Genomic DNA, 18,647 nt, shown 5'->3' with positions numbered 1-18,647 from the left:
TCCAGCACTTCTCTAAATCTGTTTTAAGGCCTTACTGTGCTCTGTTATTCCTCTTAGTAATGCACAGTAAATTAGAAGGACTGGTTTTGTTTTCAGTGGACAAATTACTTCAGTAATTTAATTTGGATTCTATTGCCTCTTTAATCAGCTGTGATGGCTCCAGTGTAGGCTGGTCCAGACGTATCCATCCAATTCACTCCTTTCAATAATACACAAACCTTAATACAGCTCTTTCATTTTCTTCTTCCTCCTCTTTCAGCAGCTACCAGTCAGCTGACTGTTCACATCAAAAAAATTTGTGAGACATTTCGGAGGTGAATGCAAATAAGATAGAAACAACCACTTCCCACATTTTTCCCTCTCTAAAAGCCTCATGTTTCAAATAGCTTGGCCCAAGACTGCCTGGCACCACCGCCAGAGCTTCATGGCCCATCCAGCCAGAGCCCTTACTCACTTGGAGCCAAGGACCAGCTGTGTGCACACCCCGCTCTCTTTCACCCATCCGCAGTACGGGTCCCGGGATGCTATGCAGGCCCTTGGGAGAGAAGAGCACAAGGTGGCATTCAGGAGGGCTGCAGCTTGCCCATCGCCCTGGCCCCTGACAGCCACCACAAAGCACGTACTTTTTGCATTTGCCGTGACGCTCGCAGCGCCCCAGGGGAACCTTGATGACACAGGTGGAGAAGGCGATGTACAGGGCGCTGCTGGGCTTGTCCAGCTGCATGCCCATGATCCGTTTGTCCTCCATGCCGTCATAGCTGCACCTGATTTGGGTAAAAGTGGGATGTGGTTATGAGTGGGCTCTGCTGGGAAGTCAGGGGAAACCCTAATTGTCCCCCAGGCTTCAAAATAAGATTGCAAAAAGCTTCCGCCAAAAAATCCGTAATAAAGGTGGAATTGAACAAGTCAGGGAAAAAACACACAATAGCCACTTAAAATATGGACAGACATATAAGCAAGCATTAAAAATGCATGGGGTAGTTAGGAATTTGGGAGTGACAGCACATCAGACAAGCTTCTGATGGCCCTTCGCTTTTGTGTTTATTCTTCTCCAGCACTCAAAGTAGCTGAAATTTCTGCATGATTATGGCTTACTTCAAAGCCCCCTTAGGCATATTTGAGGAAGACTGAAATGTGGAAAATTTCCCTTGGAGACTAGCTTGCTGCTTGTTGAGTTATTTGGAGAGGAATCAGTTTTTTTTATAGGATTAGAAAATTAATCTCCCTTTCCAGAACTTCACTTTTAATTATCCATTAGCTGCTGCATAGGATGGTCTATTTTCTACACAGACTGGATAAAAAAATCTTATTGCAGTGTAGAGACTGATAAGCAGACATCCCCTCCCTAAACAATTTAAAACCACCAAAAAAACTTGGCTTCTCTAACCACTTCCGTTTCCATGGGATAAGTTATTCTCTGGGAAATCAGAAGTTCAAAGTCACCCATACATGAGTACAAAGAATCAGATACACACTTTTCAGGATTGTAAACATTGATCTCCTCCAGGAAAAGGCTGTCATTTAGGAAACCAGTGTTTCCTGTCCGTGCCAAGAACTTCAGGATGATTCCCTTCTCTGACCCCAAGAAAACCACGGTATAGTTCTGATATGGCCCAGCAGCAGAGTCAACAGCAATTTTGGTCAGCCGATACCTACAACAATAGAGCATTTTCAGAGATAAATCACAGAGATAATCACAAAGTTGTCATTTATTTAATCACTTTCTTCATGTCAGATAACTGTATGGTAGATTTCTAGCAACCCTAAAGCACTTTTCCTATGTGACTATAAATCCACACAGACTGTACCAATTTGGCTTCCCAGATGCTGGGGAATTTTCATGTGTTTGCATACCCACACATCCAATAGCCAGCAGAAGTGTCCAGAAGTTCAGAAGTGTCTAGAAGTTCAGAAAGCTGAAGGGGTGCTAGGAGCCTGAGGGCATTTAGGAATTATCCTTCCAAAAGCCTGGTGATTTCTTCAGACAGGGATAGAGAATCAGCACAGTGAATTGTTTTTAAAATTTCGAGCTCTGACACATTAAAAGCAGTTGAACTAGGTTCAACTTGTTTTGTCAGGAAAAGCTGTGTCAGTGCAAGAGTAAGACGCTAAACACCATTTTACCTCACTAAAAATAGTCACATGGCCACCAGCAAGCAAGTTAAGTCCTGAGGTGAAGTCAAACCTTGGGGTGACACAATTTATTGAAAACAAGTATACTGGTGGTTTGGCACCAGTTGGATGGTACTGCCTATCAAAGGGAAGCACTCTGTGGAGCTTGCTACTCTCGTCTTTGGTTAGAGGTACAGAACATGACAGAAAAACCTGACATGAGATACATTACTGAAAAGAAATCAGATCCTTCCACAGAGCTAAGTGCCCAACACAATATTCTACCTTTGTTTGGGGGAAGAGAGGAAAATAAGGCAAAAGTTAGTCACATTATTCTGTTCACTGCTGCAGGGCAGATAAGTGGTATAATGACCACAGCAGACAGTGGGAATGTATTTTGATAGGAAGGGGATGGTGTATTTAACACTTGCTGATTTATGAGTCTTTGTTCAATCTGTTATTATTTTTTCTTGTTGCCATAGAAAGGACGCAGATTATGTGATTACTTCTGCCCTATACACTTCTGCAAACCCTAAAGCTTACCAGTACATAACCTGACAGACATCTACATATCCTGTGAACATATCCTGGCAGATGTGTTTGTATCCTGTGCAGTCATATTCCTGAGTGGTCTGCTGATCCTTGCCTGAAGTTTTTACCAAGCCATCTCAAACACTGACCCATAAGCCAAAAGGCGATTAAGCCTTCACCGCACAGCATTTCCTACAACATCCGGTTTCAGCACAGCACGGTTGGAAAAGACTCAGATCTTTCCTATCTCGAAAGCTCCTCAGGGAGTTCCGCAGCATCTGCTCAGCTCTGCCACCATTCCTAGCTGGATTCATGCCCAGGACACCGAGGACATGTACAGAGTTGGAGGTATTTGAAGCGAGGCTATTAGCACAACTTGAAGCTACGATGCAGACAGGAGCTCACTTGGTGCACGTACCTGACCATTGTTCTCAGGAACCAGGGCCGGTTGACAATGGAAGGTACAGCCTCATCCATCAGGGGATGTGTTTTGATGAAGTTCAGAGTATCATCTGGGAACTCATTAGATGTTACATATTTTTCTAATGATGTAGAGCCAGCACAGCAACCAGGCCTATATAAAACAAGACAGTAGAGCCAGAAAACTTATTTGACATAGAGGGCAAGCTTCCTTTTGTGATGAAGCTCTCATTGAAATATGATGTGATTTACAGGAGTTCAACCTCTACTTGGATCGGTAAGTGTGGTGGACTTGTTCAGCACTTCAGGGGAAGCCTAAAATCCTGCTCTGTCCTCCATTCAAAAGGATTTCATGTGTCACTTATGAGCACACAGCCATTTTTTCATCAGGAGCACTACACACACACTTTTGTAATTCATCCATTCATATGGAATGTAATCACAGCATGTGTGCATTTGACTTGATGCTTCCCAATCGCACAGGTGTTTCAGATCTGTAACATGCCCAATTGACTGCTCTGTCCTGGAATAAAAGAAATCCCTATAATGCAGTAGGAAGTTAATTTTTTTTTACAGGTATGAAAAAATGCTTCTTTTAGTCACATCTGATAGAAAACAGATTATTGAAGAAGACAAACCGAATAGCATTCATGTAAACATGGTTTTTATCCTTTGATCAGTTTGGATGAGATGATTTAAGAATGGTAGCTCATTGAGAACTTTCTCTGAAAAGCTATCTGCCATTCTTTAATGACTTAAATGCAAATCTGCTCATGCTATTTCTAAAATCTACCTGCTCCTACGACGTAGTGCAATCTTCTTGCCTGGACAGACCATCTCAAAGAATCAACAAAATGTTTTGCTTGTTAATATTGTGTAGGTCATTTTCTTTAAGATAAGGCCTATTTGATCTCATTTTCCAGAGCACAGTGACTTTTCAAACCTTTGGGCTAGTGTGAGATGGGAAGATGAAAGATGGACCACTCACTCATAAACACATTGCATCCTCCAATTTTCATCTACTCTGTTGTGGGTAAAGGTGTTGACATCAAGAGTAATGTCAACTTGAACAAAATACAGGACTGGTCCTATCATCTGTGTTGCTCAGATTTAGATAAATATTCAAATATTAGGTAAATAAATCTTGTGTGGTAAGGTAGCACTGGACACAAAGGAACTAGCTGTGTCAACAAGTCTGGTCCCACAATAGTTGAGCAAGGAACATTATATGCAGACAGTGTGTACTCTTGCCTCTTCATATCCAAAATACTTTAGCTGTCTTGTAATTGCATGTAGAACTAGCAACAGATGGAGAGAAGGAAAAATCAAGGGCATGACTGGTTTCCTAGGTCCTTGCAATGGCATTGACCCATGAGACAACATTCCCAGAGAACTCGAGGGAACAGCCTGGCACCTTCTGTCACTGTGGTGTCTACGATTCCTGTGTATCTAATCTGGAGGCCTATTTACTCCTAAATCCTAACAGCATGATTGGATTAATCCTGTTTTAATCTCAAAATCAGTTTAGTCAAGTCAACATAAATCCCAGCAAACCTGCTGTCTGGCCAAACAAGGAAATGACACCTCAGAAGGGCTCTGGTAGTTTTCTGAGTAATGTTAGGATCAATAGGGGCAGTAATGTTTCTGCATCATACCAAGAAACCCAGACAAAAATGACCTTATTTCAAAGGTGCCTGTCATGTACTTCAGCATGAGCTAGAAGTAGTGATTATTTCTATTAAGCAGATTGATTGCGAAATATTACATGAAATACTGTTCACAATTCACTTCACATTATGTCCTTCAGGCTTAGAAAGAATAATATTATCCCATCTTCATCATAAAAGTTAGCCTGCTAATGGCTCATCCCAAACTTGTAATGCAACTTTCTGTTTTTCTTTCGCACTTTCTCCTTCTTCTTTTCCCCTTCTCTGCCAATATATCTCAGTAAGATCCAAACAAATAACCTTGGAATCATCATGCAGCCTTGCACCCCCAAGGCAGACCATTGTGTTAACGACTTGTTTGAAACACTGCAAAATAAAGAAGAAAATCCTGCAACACTGCAAGAAGCTGCATTACTAAGGCTCAGACTGAAAACAGACACAGAATTTACCAGATTTTCCAGTCACCTCCAAGCTCTTCTCTTGAATGACAACTTCAGAATACAGACAACACATGTAGTACAATACTACAATACATGTAGTATTACAAGTAATACTACACTTGGCAAATCCAAAACGTGATGCATTAGGAAGAAGCTCAGTGTCCACCATGGAACTTCATAAACTTATATAATATCATGAGCTAGAACCAAACCACAAAGATCACTGAAGTCCAGCTCCTGGCCCCACACAGGACACCTCAAGAATCACACCAAGTGCCATGAGAGTGTTGTCCAAAAGCTTCTTGAGCTCTGTTGGACTGGTGCTGTGACCACTTTCCTGAGCCCAAGTTCCAGCACCAAATTACTTCCCTGGGTGAAGAACCTTTTCCTAATGTCCAACCCAAACCTCCCCAGACAACTTCAGGCCATTCCCCTGTGTCCTGTCACTGGTAACCACAGAGAAGATATCAGTGTCTGCCCTTCCTCCTTCCCTCATGAGGAAGTTGTAGGTTGTGATGACATCTCCCCTCAAGCCTCCTTTTCTTCAAGCAAGCCAAGAGGCCTCAGCCAGTCCTCGCATGGTTTTCCCTCTAAGCCCTTCAACATCTTTGTAGCCCTCCTTTGGAAACTCCCAACAGCTTTATATTCTTCTTATATTGAGGTGTTCAACACTGCCCTGAGTACTTCAGATGTTTTTTTCTTTTGAAATTATTTAAGCTATCACAAGCAATGTAAAACATGCAATAGAGTGGTAAAGCTTAAGTGAGATAAATGAATTTGATTTATCTATATGCATCTCAGTATCTCACAGCAAAATGCCATTGGTGTCAATGAGCTAACAAGTGTCTGTCAACAGCAACTTGTTTGAAAGGGTACTTGTAAGAAATATGAAGAAGGTAGTAGAGATGCATGCAAACATGTAGAAGTGGGGAAAACAATTCATAGGAGGAATGAGGTAAACAGAATCTCCAGTTTGGTGGAATGCTCTTTTTTTGCTCTCCATAAATCATCCACCGTGGCACTTAAACTGCATGTTAATCATAGAACAGCAAACTGCAGAACTGGCACAGGCCTTGTAATGAGATATATCTGTCACTGAACCAATTTGCAACAACTGTGTAACTCACACCACTCTTAAGTGATTATTCTGACCAAGTTGATCTGATGCTGGCCTGATATATGTTACACAAATCTCATTTAAGTGGAAAAATCACTATTGCAGAGTTTAGATCCAAACTCAACTCAACTTTTACTTTATTGTTTCAACATGCATAATTGTATCATGCATAATTGTATCGACCTTACAAGGCCGTTCAGAATATTAAAAAGCCTCTGTAGCCTGCATGAAGGAACTGAACAATATCACTAAACATGAAACATACCTGGGCTTGGGCACTCGTTCATCAGGAACTGGTGTCCATGTGGAGTCTGGAGACTTTTGTTCTTTGAATCTCCCAGTAAATACATTGGCAATGTCAAGCATGTCATAGGCACAGACTGCAGAGCCAGGGATGCTGCAAAGTGACATTTCCCAGAAATTGTTACTCATTCTGCAGTTATGCATAAAACCTTGAGTGAAAAATATGCTCTATAGAAGCCTTCCTTTACTCAACACTGAACTCTGAACCTGCAATTAACAGGAAAAGCCAGCCCCTTGGAAAAGCCTGAATACCAATCAGCAGGCAGCTCTTGCCAAGAGAATTTTATTCAAAGTTTCTACAGAAAGAAGTAAATGCGATAATCTTGAAAAAGGGAAAGAATTGGTGAAACTTTGGCTATCACTGGCAATGCATGAAGAGTATCATGCCAGTATCATTCAGAACCATTACTCAGATATTTAAGGTCTTCTAAGTCATAACATCTCTGAGCACCACCTCTTGTAGTCCCTCCCATGCCTAAAAAAACAAAGTGCAGATAATTCAGAAGTGGGTTCTAATAAAACTGGAAGCATGCTGCAATGTGCCACTTGCCTGGCTTTTACATGTAATTCATTCGTGCTCCTGCAGCCTGATATTCATGAAGTGTTCCCAATGAAAAGGAGTTAACTATGCTCAGGAGTTTGCTCTACTCAATGAAATGCAAAGAACTTATAGAAACAAATTTGATATTACTTTAAGATCACAACATTGCAAATTTCAGCTTTTTGGATACTCAAATGCAACTGCACAACAGTATTGTCCACACACAGTTAATTTCTTCCCTACATACTTTCTAAAAGGCATGGGGCTTTAGCATGATCAGTCACTCAGAAGCATGAAATATTCATTTATCGCCTATTTCTTTTTTATTTTGTACATGAACTACTGTATTTGTGTCTGACTCCCACCACTTGATTTTATTGGGTGAACAGCATGAACCCAGCTGGCTGAGGCTTTCAATCCTGCTCTTAGCTAGTAGGTTATTATACATCAAAGAAAAAATGCAGGAACTATAATACTGTTACAGAGGATTAAGCTAAACTCCTAAAGGTATATAAACTGATAGAAAAAAAAACATTTGAATAGTAAACAATTTCAAAATGCTTTTTACTGAAGAAAACAAGTTGAGAGACAGTACAGTAGTTTTATTTCGATTTCCACAGATTTATCTTTTTATAAAGAAGGAAACTGCAAAGCTCAATATTAATCTGATTCTGCACAGCAGGAGTTTAAAATGGAGGCAGCCATATATATGTTGATGTAAGAGATGGTCAAGGGTGTATTTGGCCACACAGAGGACCTCATCCTAAAAGACAGCTCAAGACCCACTCCAGCTAGAATATTTTGCACATTATTAAGTCTTAAAGACGAAAACCAATGATAAAATCTTAAGGTGTGTTACACACAACTGCAAGTGCTCAACACAGCTACTCATGGATGGAGGCATTGGTGTGCTCAAAAGACTGCAATGTCTTTTACTCTTGAGGGTGGCAGATTGCAGGTCTGTAGTACAATGCAGTGGTGAGGATGGGGCACTGTGGGTCACAGCCAAGGGGGTCCAAGCCACCTCTGAACTACTGGACTACAACTCAACTCTAGTTACTACCTGAGTGACCTCTGATTAGACTGAGGAATCTCTTCCAATTCAGTTTGGAAGGAAACTTTGTTCTAGACAACAAAGGTATTTGTTTCAACCTTTCTTTAGTGGAGGAGGAATGAGAGCTGCATTTATGTCAGAAGTAGGTTTCATAGAACTACAGAATCACAGAAAATCCTGAACTGGAAGTGACTCACAAGGATCACTGAAGTTCAATCCTCCTGCACAGGACATCCCAAGAATCACACCATGTGCCTGAGAGCATTGTCCAGATGGTCCTTGATGTCTGTCAGGCTTGGTAACTTCCCTGGGGAGCCTGCTCCAGTGCCCAACATCCCTCTGGGTGAAGAACTTTTTTCTAATATCCAACCTAAACCTCTATGACTCAGCTTCCTTGAGTCCTCTTACAGGCCACCAGAGAGCAGAGATTGGTGCTTGCCCCTCCTCTTCACCTCATGAGGAAGCTCTGAACTGCTTTGTGGTTCAATCTCCCTTCCTCCAGGCTGAACAAGCCAAGTGGCCTCATTCACTCCTCATTTGGCTTCCCCTCAAGTCCTTCACCACCTTCATTGCTCTCCTTTGAATGGTCTCTGATACCTTTAGATCCTTCTAATATTGTGGTACCCAAAACTGCCTCACCTCACTCGAGGTCAGGCTGCCCCAGAGCAGAGCAGACTGGGACAATTCCCTGCCTTGCTTGGCTGGAGATGCTGTCCCTGATGCACCCCAGGACACACCTGGCCCTCCTGGCTGCCAGGTCTGCTAAAAAGCTGTGCCCAAGAATACATGCCTTCCTGTCATATTCCATGTCTGGCAAAACCTGCAGCCTCTAAAACAGTATTTTGCTTTTTATACCAAGTACTTAGATTCTAAAATGCAAGACTTAAGGAAAAGAATTATTCATGACACACCACTGGAAATACTAGTAGAGTGGGAGTACAATCTCAATTTTGAGATAATTGCAAGATACAATCTATTTTCTGATGTTGAATCTCTGTTTGTTCACCTGTATTTATTAAGCCAGATTGCATTAAAAGACATCATCTTAACTTAAGCTTGTATTCCCTGTTGGTGGCATAATTATTCCATTGCAGTTCCTATTGTTTTGATGTCAAAAGCAGTGATTTTACATTACAGGTCCAGGCTTACTCTCATTTGAAGTCAGTTCTGTGAATGACCTTGCTGAGGTCAGGTTTTGACAAGTGGCAAGGGTACAGCAAAACTAAATGAATTTCAATAATAAAATTCCTTTTTAAGTTATCTGTGAAACTGCGATATATTTTTTAATTAGGAAGCCACTATTTTTTTAACTTCTTTGGGAGGTCTTAATAATTAGATACAGTTACTCTTCTAATAACTTCCAGAGAAACATGCTAAAATAACTTCCAGAGAAACATGCTAAAATGTGTAACAGTAATAAAATCTCTACAGATGAATTGATGCTTTTTGATAACCACGCAAACAATGAAATAGGTGTTCTGGGGACCCTTCTTTCCAGCCAGCAAGACCTTGGTTCTCCCAGGAGAGTCAGGGGGCAGCAGGGTCAATGCAGGGTCAAAGATCAATGCAAAAGTCACCAGAGATGCATAAAACAAAAAGGAGGAGATAACATGGTTCTTGGAGGTTTAGCTACAGACAGGACAGACACAGTCATTTTTTTGTGAGGAAAAAAATACTGTATGTTCTCTTTGCAATAATAATCTGCAAGTTACACACTGCAGCACTTCTTGGTGGCTTGCTGGTATGAACTATTCCCTTGTAAGGAAAAGTACGTCCGAGGAATGCGTCCAGGTAGCAAATGGCTGTAACCCACCCTAAGTTATCAGATATGAAGTAAGCAATACCAGGGTGCCTTAAAATTGAACACAAACTATCGGTGAGTGCAAGGTACATAATAATTATGTTGTACAAGCAACCACTTCTTGTGCTTGCATAAAGTAAAAAGGAACTGCAGTGAAAAGCAAAACATAAAGGAAATAGAAGGTAGAAGGTTATTGTGGCTATTACCTATTATATGGAGTGGAGAATGTTGCTAGAACAACATCCCGGCCATTGAAATGGATAACATCTGTAACCGACTGCAGTATGTTGAAGTAAAAATGCGAGTCGCCAGGAACTGAGCAGTTCAACCGAGCCTTGAGAAAGGAAGTCCACTGTTTTTCCAGCACTCTCTGAGATCCTCCCATGTCATTTTTGCAAACCTGGGCCACCCTTGGGAAAACTACCTAGAAGGAATAGAGCGAAAATAATGGAGAAAATGAAATGTTTGCTTGACCCAAAGTCTTCGTTGGAATACTGCTTTTAAAACATTTGGAATAACACAGCAAGGTGCTAATTTAATACCACTTTTCTATAATCTGTGACAAATAAGAAACAGAAAAAATTAAGCTTTGGAACAGTGTGCAATGTAAGATAAGACTGTGGTATTTACTACACAGCCATAAATCCTTCAGGAGATCTGTTCTCAACCCATATAAAACTCATTTCCATACAGACTGCTTAGCTTTCTATTTCCCCAAACAAAAGCACATTTCATATTCACAATCCCTGCAACCCACACTGCTGCTCCCATTCTTGTGTTTTCAGCACTTAAAAACTATGCAAATCTTGCTGGGCTTTTATTCCTGCTCTCCACCTTTGTGACCTTGGTCAGCTTTTCTGACTGCTTAGTCAGAAAGCTATTGTGAAATTAGCAAAAATACTAAGAAAGTGTTTAATTATTCTTTGCAGAATGGCAGATCACAAAATTCCTACCCTTGTTTACTTAGCACCCTAATTCATATTTCTTACAGAAAAATTTCATCCTGCTTTGGAATCTGTTTTTAACAATTATCTACTGTGTTGAACTAACTACATTAGCCTTGTGTTTTCTGTAATTTCAGAAAAGAGACTCTAGCATACACCGTCACTGTAAGAAACTACATATTTTCCTTTCAAGACAGTGCAATGTTTCACTCCAGCCAACCTTTTGGCTTGAGCAATAGGAATCTTCTCAAAATGCTGACCTTGTCATCATGATTTATGGTTCTCATTTCAAGGTCACTCATAACAGCATTGGTCCAAGAATAGCATAAATTTTCCTCCTCCTCAATCTGACAAAGTCATTCAAGGCAGTGTTTTTGCCCTTACCTTTCCCATGCTGTTGTACTCCACTGCTATTTCCCGGAAGAAGAAGTATATGTAATTGCCATAGTCAACTGCCTGAACAAAGTACGGCTCTAGGAAAAAAACAGCAACCCAAGACACCTGATTTAGGCACCATGTACAGGACACAGAATGCAAAGAGAAGCCAAACACATTCACACTTATCATCCAGGGGTGAAATGTCTGTGCTTGACAAACTTGATCAGTTTTCAGAACAAGCAATCACTGCTGCAGAAGAATCACTGTCTGGGGACAGGAGAGCTGGGAACAAGTCTGTAGAACATCACTGCAGGCTAGTTAAGTCTCTGCCACTAATATGTCTGCCCTGCATGGAGTAAGAGGAAAGGTAAACAGGCATTTATAACTGTATGCCTGAGGGGTCCAAGCACTGCTCTTTATGGCATGCAGGCTGTGAGCTGAGGGAATAACAAACCACGTAACTGTTTCTGCCCACACGTGTCTGTAGCAGCAAGCAAAGTGGGACAGCTAAAGTTGACACCTGGCAAAACATTTCTGCATGCAGAAAAAGACTTGAAACTACGGCTTTGCTCTCTGTTAAAATCACTCCAAATGCTAACAATTCTCAACACCTACATGAAGCTAAACAGCACAATCCTTAACAATGAGACCATTTAGAGCACAAAAATTGCCTAATTCAATGGCAGCAGTACAATCCTTAAGAACTGTAACAGAAAGGCTTTGTGTAATATTCCCATAATTTTAGTTTCATTAATGAATCTTAGCATTACAGGACAAACCTTTTATACTTCATAAAGCCTTGATTGTTACCTAACAGTGCTGCGGCAGGAATATTTTCAAACACAGCCCAAGCACACAGAGCCCTGCAAGCTCCAACTTTTCCATCCAACAGAGGTAAACTGGGGGATTTCAGCTTGGAAAGCTCACTGGAATATATATTCTGATCTACCCAGCTCACAGCTTCTGTCAAATCCAGGAACTTGGGGTTAGGAGAGGAGTGAAAGAGATAAACAGATCAGAGTAAGCAAGAGATGTAATCTACTTTCTCTTTCTGCCAGAAAGTATTGGTGAAATGAAATGACAAAGAGGTCTGTCAGAAAACCAAGACTCTCATCAGAGATGCTGCTTTTTTTGCCTTGTTTGTTTGTCTACCTTTCAACCACTTGGAGTCATGTTTAACTGTCCGTAGGGTTGGGCTGTCTCCCAGGCTCCGGTATATGACCGCGTCTATCGCAAGGAAGTCGGTCACTGTGGCAGAATACAGCTTTCCCTCTGGGGAGGAAGGAAAGAAGAAACCAGGGGGGAGGAGCATTAGAAATAGTATAATTGCTTCTCATCTCACCAGTCAGATGAGAAGGGGAAACAAAACCATTAGGAACACTGAAGGAAGGAAAAAAATCCAGCTAGGTAAATGGAACTGAGTAGTGAACAAGCAACTCACGGCTTTGAAGAATGGTAATTTCAGAGGGATGGTGTGGAAGAAAATAACCTTATGGAACAATTCTTCTTCAGTTTAGGTATGTCATACTGAATTACCCTATCCAGTCACATGTCACTAGCTCAGTGCTCAGAAATTCTGCTTAGGTATGTCAGCAAAACAAATATAACAGAACTGCTAGTTTTAACTGGGAGTGCAAACCAGACAGGGCTTGAAGACTGTCAGCTAATTGATACTTATGAAAATTTCTCCCCTTGAGAGCGCTTCTGCCCTGCCAAAGATCACTAACAAAAAATTAAATAACATGCTGGGAGCCCTGCTGAAACAGGAATGAAAAGAGATGAAGGAGCATTGTCCATCAATATTTCTTTTCTAGCAGGCATTTTAGGCATTTCCCATAAGAATTATGCATTCCTCTCTCTTAAAGAATGGAAGACAAGTGATAAGAAAGGGCCTACAAAATGGCACCCCAAGGACAACCAAAACATACAAAACTATAAGGACATAAAAACACAAGGTTCAGCAACATTTTGTAATTTTATATGTTGTCTACTTTGTTTGCAGGTCATGGTAACTGTACAGGACTGTTTTCATGTGTGAGATAGATCTTGGAACACGATGTCTGCTGGAAGCACAAGTGGTGCAGCATGAGCACACAAAACAACACTGTTTCTCTATTGTGTCTGCATAAAATTCAGAATTGTCTACATCTTGTTTGACAGAGATTATGTTGGTGCCTTGAAGGCACCAGCACTGAGGACATTCCCAGGACAAAACAGAGAGGCTTCTATTGGTCAAGCTCTCCTCATTATACTTTCAGACTTTGTTTACAACTGAGAGGGAATCTCTCATTGATGCATACAACTATCTGAAAGGCGGTTGCCAAGAGGAGGTTGCTAGACTCTTCTCAGTGGTGTCCTGCGACAGGATGAGGACCAATGGCCATAAAGTGAAGCTCAAGAGCTTTCCTCAACATGAGAAGCACTTCTTTACATTGAGGGGGGCAGAGCACTGTAACAGCCTTCCCCTGGAGGATATGGAGTCTCCCTCTCTGGAGGCATTCAAGCCCCGCTTGGACACATTCCTGTGTCCTGCTGTAGGTGACCCTGCCTTGGCAGGACGGATTGGGCTGGATGATTTCCAGAGCTCCCTTCCAACCCTAGAAACTCTGTGAGTCTGTGAATTTCAGCCCCAGATTTAAAATTTAGACTGTTTTTTATTAGCAATACTGTATGCTTTGTTCTGACTCATGCAATTCTTGTCCTTATTTGGCTACTTAAGAATGATCATTTTTTCTTAGCAAAACAGAAAAAATAATTATTACATGTGCCCCCCTCCCCAATTTAAAATAGAATAAAAAGCTCAGTTATTTAGATATGGATGTCTGAACTCATGTTTATACAACCACACTCTTATTTTCTTTCCTGCCAAGTTCCTGTGACCAACCACAATTCGCACATATCAGCTGTAATAGCTACAGGCTGCGAGAAGAGCCATACTCGTGAAAGAGCATCCAACAAACTCAGATGACTTGGATTAGTGCCCTAAACTGTTCTGAAACTGCTTTTCATTGCACTCTGAAAAGTTAGCATGGGTATTGATACGTAAGACACATATAACAGTGATGTTCTGAAGCTAGCAGTTTTACAAGGTGTATTCTACAAATACGTCTTTGAACTGTATCAAATTTATTTTGAATCACCCTGAAGGAGTATGATCATTTCTATAAATATTCTCTTTATTTTCAAATAATTCAAGGATTTCTTCAGTGACAAATTTGGAGCCATCTTTCTGAACTTCAGCTGCATTCAAAGCGAATGTTTACAACAGGTTGGCCGTAAACCCTTTCTTGGCCAATACATTGAGAAAGACCCTTCTGAAAGGTCATTCAGGCTGCACGAAGGATAGGGAGTGTGAGATACATGGGAAAAATATTTCTTTGAAGGGGTTTCTCTATTTCCATGCTTTATTAGTTACTTGCTACAGTTAAGAGAATTTCTACTGTATATTCCTGCCCATGACTGTAATTAAGAAATCAAATACTACCACTTTCATCATCTGTATTCTTGAAACAAAAGGACCACTTGTTTGCACTATAAAAAGTTAAAAACAAAAAAAAAAAAAAAAAACCAAAACCAAAAAAAAAAAAAAAAAAAACAACCCAGAAAAAACAAAAAAAAAAAAAACCAAAAAAACCCAATCAAACCCAAAAAACAAAAAAATAAACAGGTTACAAAATCTCTCCTTTGTGAGGCAGATGATACCTCAAACCTGGTAGTGCATAATAGAGCCCTTTGGCTACAGACTTGTTTGAGAATGGCTGAAATACTTGTACATTCTTAAATCTTCAGAGGAATAGTTTGGTTATTTCCATGTGACCACCCAGGCTCTGTTTTATAGCATCACCCCTGTTGAAGAGGACTCACATTATCATGGAGGATGTTTTTTATTATTTTCACCACCTATCAAACAGCCAGATCTAAGAAAAGATCAGCAGGGTTCACACTAAGAGAAGTTCAATAAAGAAATAATTTAACCAGGAATTCCTGACGAGATATACAAAAATACCACACAATCAACAGACAAAATTAACCCCATTTATAAGATCTCACTTTTTCTAACTATTGCAGTAGAAATCAGAATTAACTATTCTGATTAATAGATAATAATTAATTAATGAATTAATAATTATTAACTCTATTCTGCTGCATGCAGCAGAAATCACCACTAGCTAATACACTTCTCTCCTTTTGTCTACAGCAGCTGGTAAGTCCATAGTAAGATGTTTTCAGCTTAAAATAATAAAAAATCACCTTCCCTTTCCTTCTAGATCTAGAAAAGGGCATGCCACAGCATTTTCCGTAACTTCCTTTTATTATGAATGTTAGCTTAGGCTTAGAGTTGTTAATGAGCATATCCTGCTTAATCCTAATTAAAGCTTACACAAGCCTTGACTTCCTTTGACGTTCACAGAAGCTGAATGCAGCCAAAAATGGTGCCTCACACTAGCCATATTATCAAGAATACAGGAAATACTGAAATATTGATCCAGGAAACTGAGGCTTATTGCAATGTTGATGACAGTGAAGGTAATTTCAGAGAAGGGAAGGCGGGTTTTTTGCTAGGGATTTCCTTATGCCCCCTCTTTTTAGTCATTGTTTACTCCCTTTGACACCTTTTAGGGATTCTGAGCTTAAGCAAGAGGCACAGTGTTACACCAAGCCTGGGCTGCAGGACAGAAAGTAAAAAGTTTATCTCTGTCACTTTACCTGCAAACAGTGCAACATTGGCATGCTTTGCATCATAGGGGCATCTGGCCATTCCACTGAATTCCTCTTCCAGATAGTCCAAGGTATCCATCTGAAAAATCAAAGGGATCTCCTCAGACAGAGAAATAAAGAAACAAAACTTCTTAGCCAGGATGAAGCTTATGACAGTGTTACTTTTTTTCTGGGCACAGGAGAAGGCCCTTTCTCTAACTTTACTCCTGGACCATGAAGTAAAAACTTGACAAAAAATCATGGCATTAAATAAAATGAGCCTGAAAAAAGTATGTCCAGTAAGTCAGGCATTCTTTTGGAGCTAATAATGCTCAGCCTGACACATTTTACTGAAGTCTATATTTTATCTGCACACAAGTTTTGTTTTGAAATGGAGCAGGCTATGTGGTCTGTGGTTTTGGCAAGGCTCCAAAATTTATCCTCACCAGTGACCCAACAGAAGAGCTCTTATACACAGAAAAGACTGCAAACCACAGCATTCAGAAGAAACAACACTAGGACAATTATCTCTGTGTGCATTTTTCTCTCCCAAGTCCAGAAGTCCTTCTGCTCTAGTCTCAACAGTGGTGCTCTCTTCCTTGATTTGCATATTCAGAAAGATGCTCTTCAGGTCTTACTATACCAGTTGAGTCTGTGTCACAGAGAATCCTCTTACCATCACACCAGAATTAATCTGTGCAGGAATTGTAAATTCTAAGGCCTATATGTAACTCCTGGGAAATAAATTCACCCTGGGCACTGATAATGACACAAATATTGAGATTGACTTACATGAAGTTCAAGGAGGTTTGGTGAGCTAAGGGAGATTTGTACACCTGTTACCCCTTTAAGATGCTTATACTACAGTATTTTGGGAATAAGAACCTTTGCAGCATATTCAGGCAACTTGTCCAGCTCACACTCTATAGATCACATACAGGAAAGGTTCAAGAGCAGGACAAATAACCCACACAGCACCATCCACTTAAATAAACTTTTAATTTGTATGTTACAGCTTCCAAGTCCTTCAGTGGATTATTTGGGACCATTTGCTTTCTGTCATGTATCCTTCCTGCCAAAATCCACTCCGAGGGGAGTCAGCTGCATTTACTTAAAGGCTGAAAAACTTTCACATGATAGTGAGAGGAAATGAGTTAGACTCCCGAACAAAGTTTCCTGCACCAAGCTCCACACCCTGGGCTCATCTTCACAACCACTGGCAGGCTTGAGGGACAGCCCTGCTTCTGTTTGGCACTCTGTAATGAAGGAATACATGGAGGAAAAGCCAGGGCAGGTGTTGCAGAGGCCTTCTGAAGACTGCCAGAGGGATCACTATCCAGCCCTACATCACAGGGGATGAAAGCTCTGGAGTAGGGGGAGGAGGACATTTATCTGCCTCACATCAAGATGCCAAAGAAATCTATAACTGTATCTAAAGGACAACTTCCACACAAGGAGACTGGCTGAGATTTGTTAGCCTCATTAATGGAATTCAGAGTTTAAAAATTACAAACTGTAGTAGAAGAATAAATACAGCCCATTGATCAAGAAGCTCCATTGCATATTAGGAGCAGACAGGGAAAGAAAGAATAAAATAAACAGCTGTTAACAGTGGTACCTCACAGTTACCATGACACAGGCTTGTATTCTTACTCAAATTTGGTTCTTCCTCCACAGATTGGAACCCTGCACTTCTCTCCTGTGTTTTCTAAACTGCAGCCATTATAGTGGCTAAATAAGGTAAAGCATCACCACACAAAAATCAAGGAAGAGCACCAATCACAGTGAATACCATTAAGGAAGGAGTTTTCCTGGCTCGTAACATCTTTATTCTGCTTTTTTACAATAACTCTGAACCCAAAACCTGAATGACAGTTGTGATTTTGTCAGGAGCAGCATTAGTAAAACTAAATTTTATTTTTCCAGAAAAACAGATGAGAAATTACCTGTGGGACATAACAGTGCCTAGAAAAGCAGAGTCTGGATGTCAAATGCCTAAATAAATTAATTTCAAAGCTACTCCAGAGACATGCACTGGTGGGAGTTATACCAGAATATAATGGTGAAAGCCTAAGAAAATGGGAAATATTTCAATAAGTGGGGCCTATTGGAATGAAGACTACTGAGATACACTATGCCAAAGGAATAAATTGGCTTCAGGGCATTAATGTCAAGTGTGCAGGGACCAGCAGAATTTCTACACTGATCTAGATAATGTTTTGGCTTTGCAGATCCCCAGCAAGTGAGGAATGCTTCTCTGTCCTGCTGTACTGCTCCTTGAGGAGATTTGCTGTTCTATCACTCCCACAGCACAAAATGCCATAGGATCTCCACAGCATCCCTGTCTGGGGGAGCTCACAGGGAACTCAGGTTTTGCTTGCTATGCCCCCAGGCATCTTCAGAACTGGTTTTATGATTGAGAACACTAGAACAGAAATTTTAGAACATGCTGCTCAGCAGTAACCCCCAATATTAGTCTATGACTTGATGTGAGTGTCAGTGACAAGCTGAGGAACTTTCTGAGGAGGGACTACAGCCCCAGCAGGGATCTGAAGGACCCTGTACCTATGCGGGGCAATGCAATGTGGTAATACTCTTGAAGTGCAGGAGTGGCAAAGAACTAGGTACTCAGTTTGAGATT

At 40.8% G+C, this 18,647-nt stretch overlaps 1 protein-coding gene across 4 annotated transcripts in view; it reads right to left on the bottom strand.

The window, feature by feature from the left end:
- The window catches only part of SEMA6A (semaphorin 6A), a 119,325-nt gene that overhangs the window by 38,303 nt on the left and 62,375 nt on the right, over positions 1-18,647 (bottom strand). For all 4 annotated transcript variants that reach the window (XM_050986759.1, XM_050986761.1, XM_050986760.1 and 1 more), the window contains exons 7-15: positions 16,016-16,106; positions 12,461-12,580; positions 11,315-11,403; positions 10,193-10,410; positions 6,553-6,684; positions 3,062-3,217; positions 1,476-1,652; positions 624-764; positions 455-535 (exon numbers count right to left, since the gene is read on the bottom strand). In XM_050986759.1, coding sequence (XP_050842716.1) covers positions 455-535; positions 624-764; positions 1,476-1,652; positions 3,062-3,217; positions 6,553-6,684; positions 10,193-10,410; positions 11,315-11,403; positions 12,461-12,580; positions 16,016-16,106 — 1,205 coding nt within the window. The remainder of the gene's footprint in view (positions 1-454; positions 536-623; positions 765-1,475; positions 1,653-3,061; positions 3,218-6,552; positions 6,685-10,192; positions 10,411-11,314; positions 11,404-12,460; positions 12,581-16,015; positions 16,107-18,647) is intronic.

Source organism: Serinus canaria, chromosome Z (genome assembly GCF_022539315.1).
Source record: "Serinus canaria isolate serCan28SL12 chromosome Z, serCan2020, whole genome shotgun sequence".
Classification (NCBI taxonomy): Eukaryota; Metazoa; Chordata; class Aves; order Passeriformes; family Fringillidae; genus Serinus; species Serinus canaria.
Note: the sequence above shows the minus strand (reverse complement) of the source record. Positions and strands in the feature narration are given on the sequence as shown.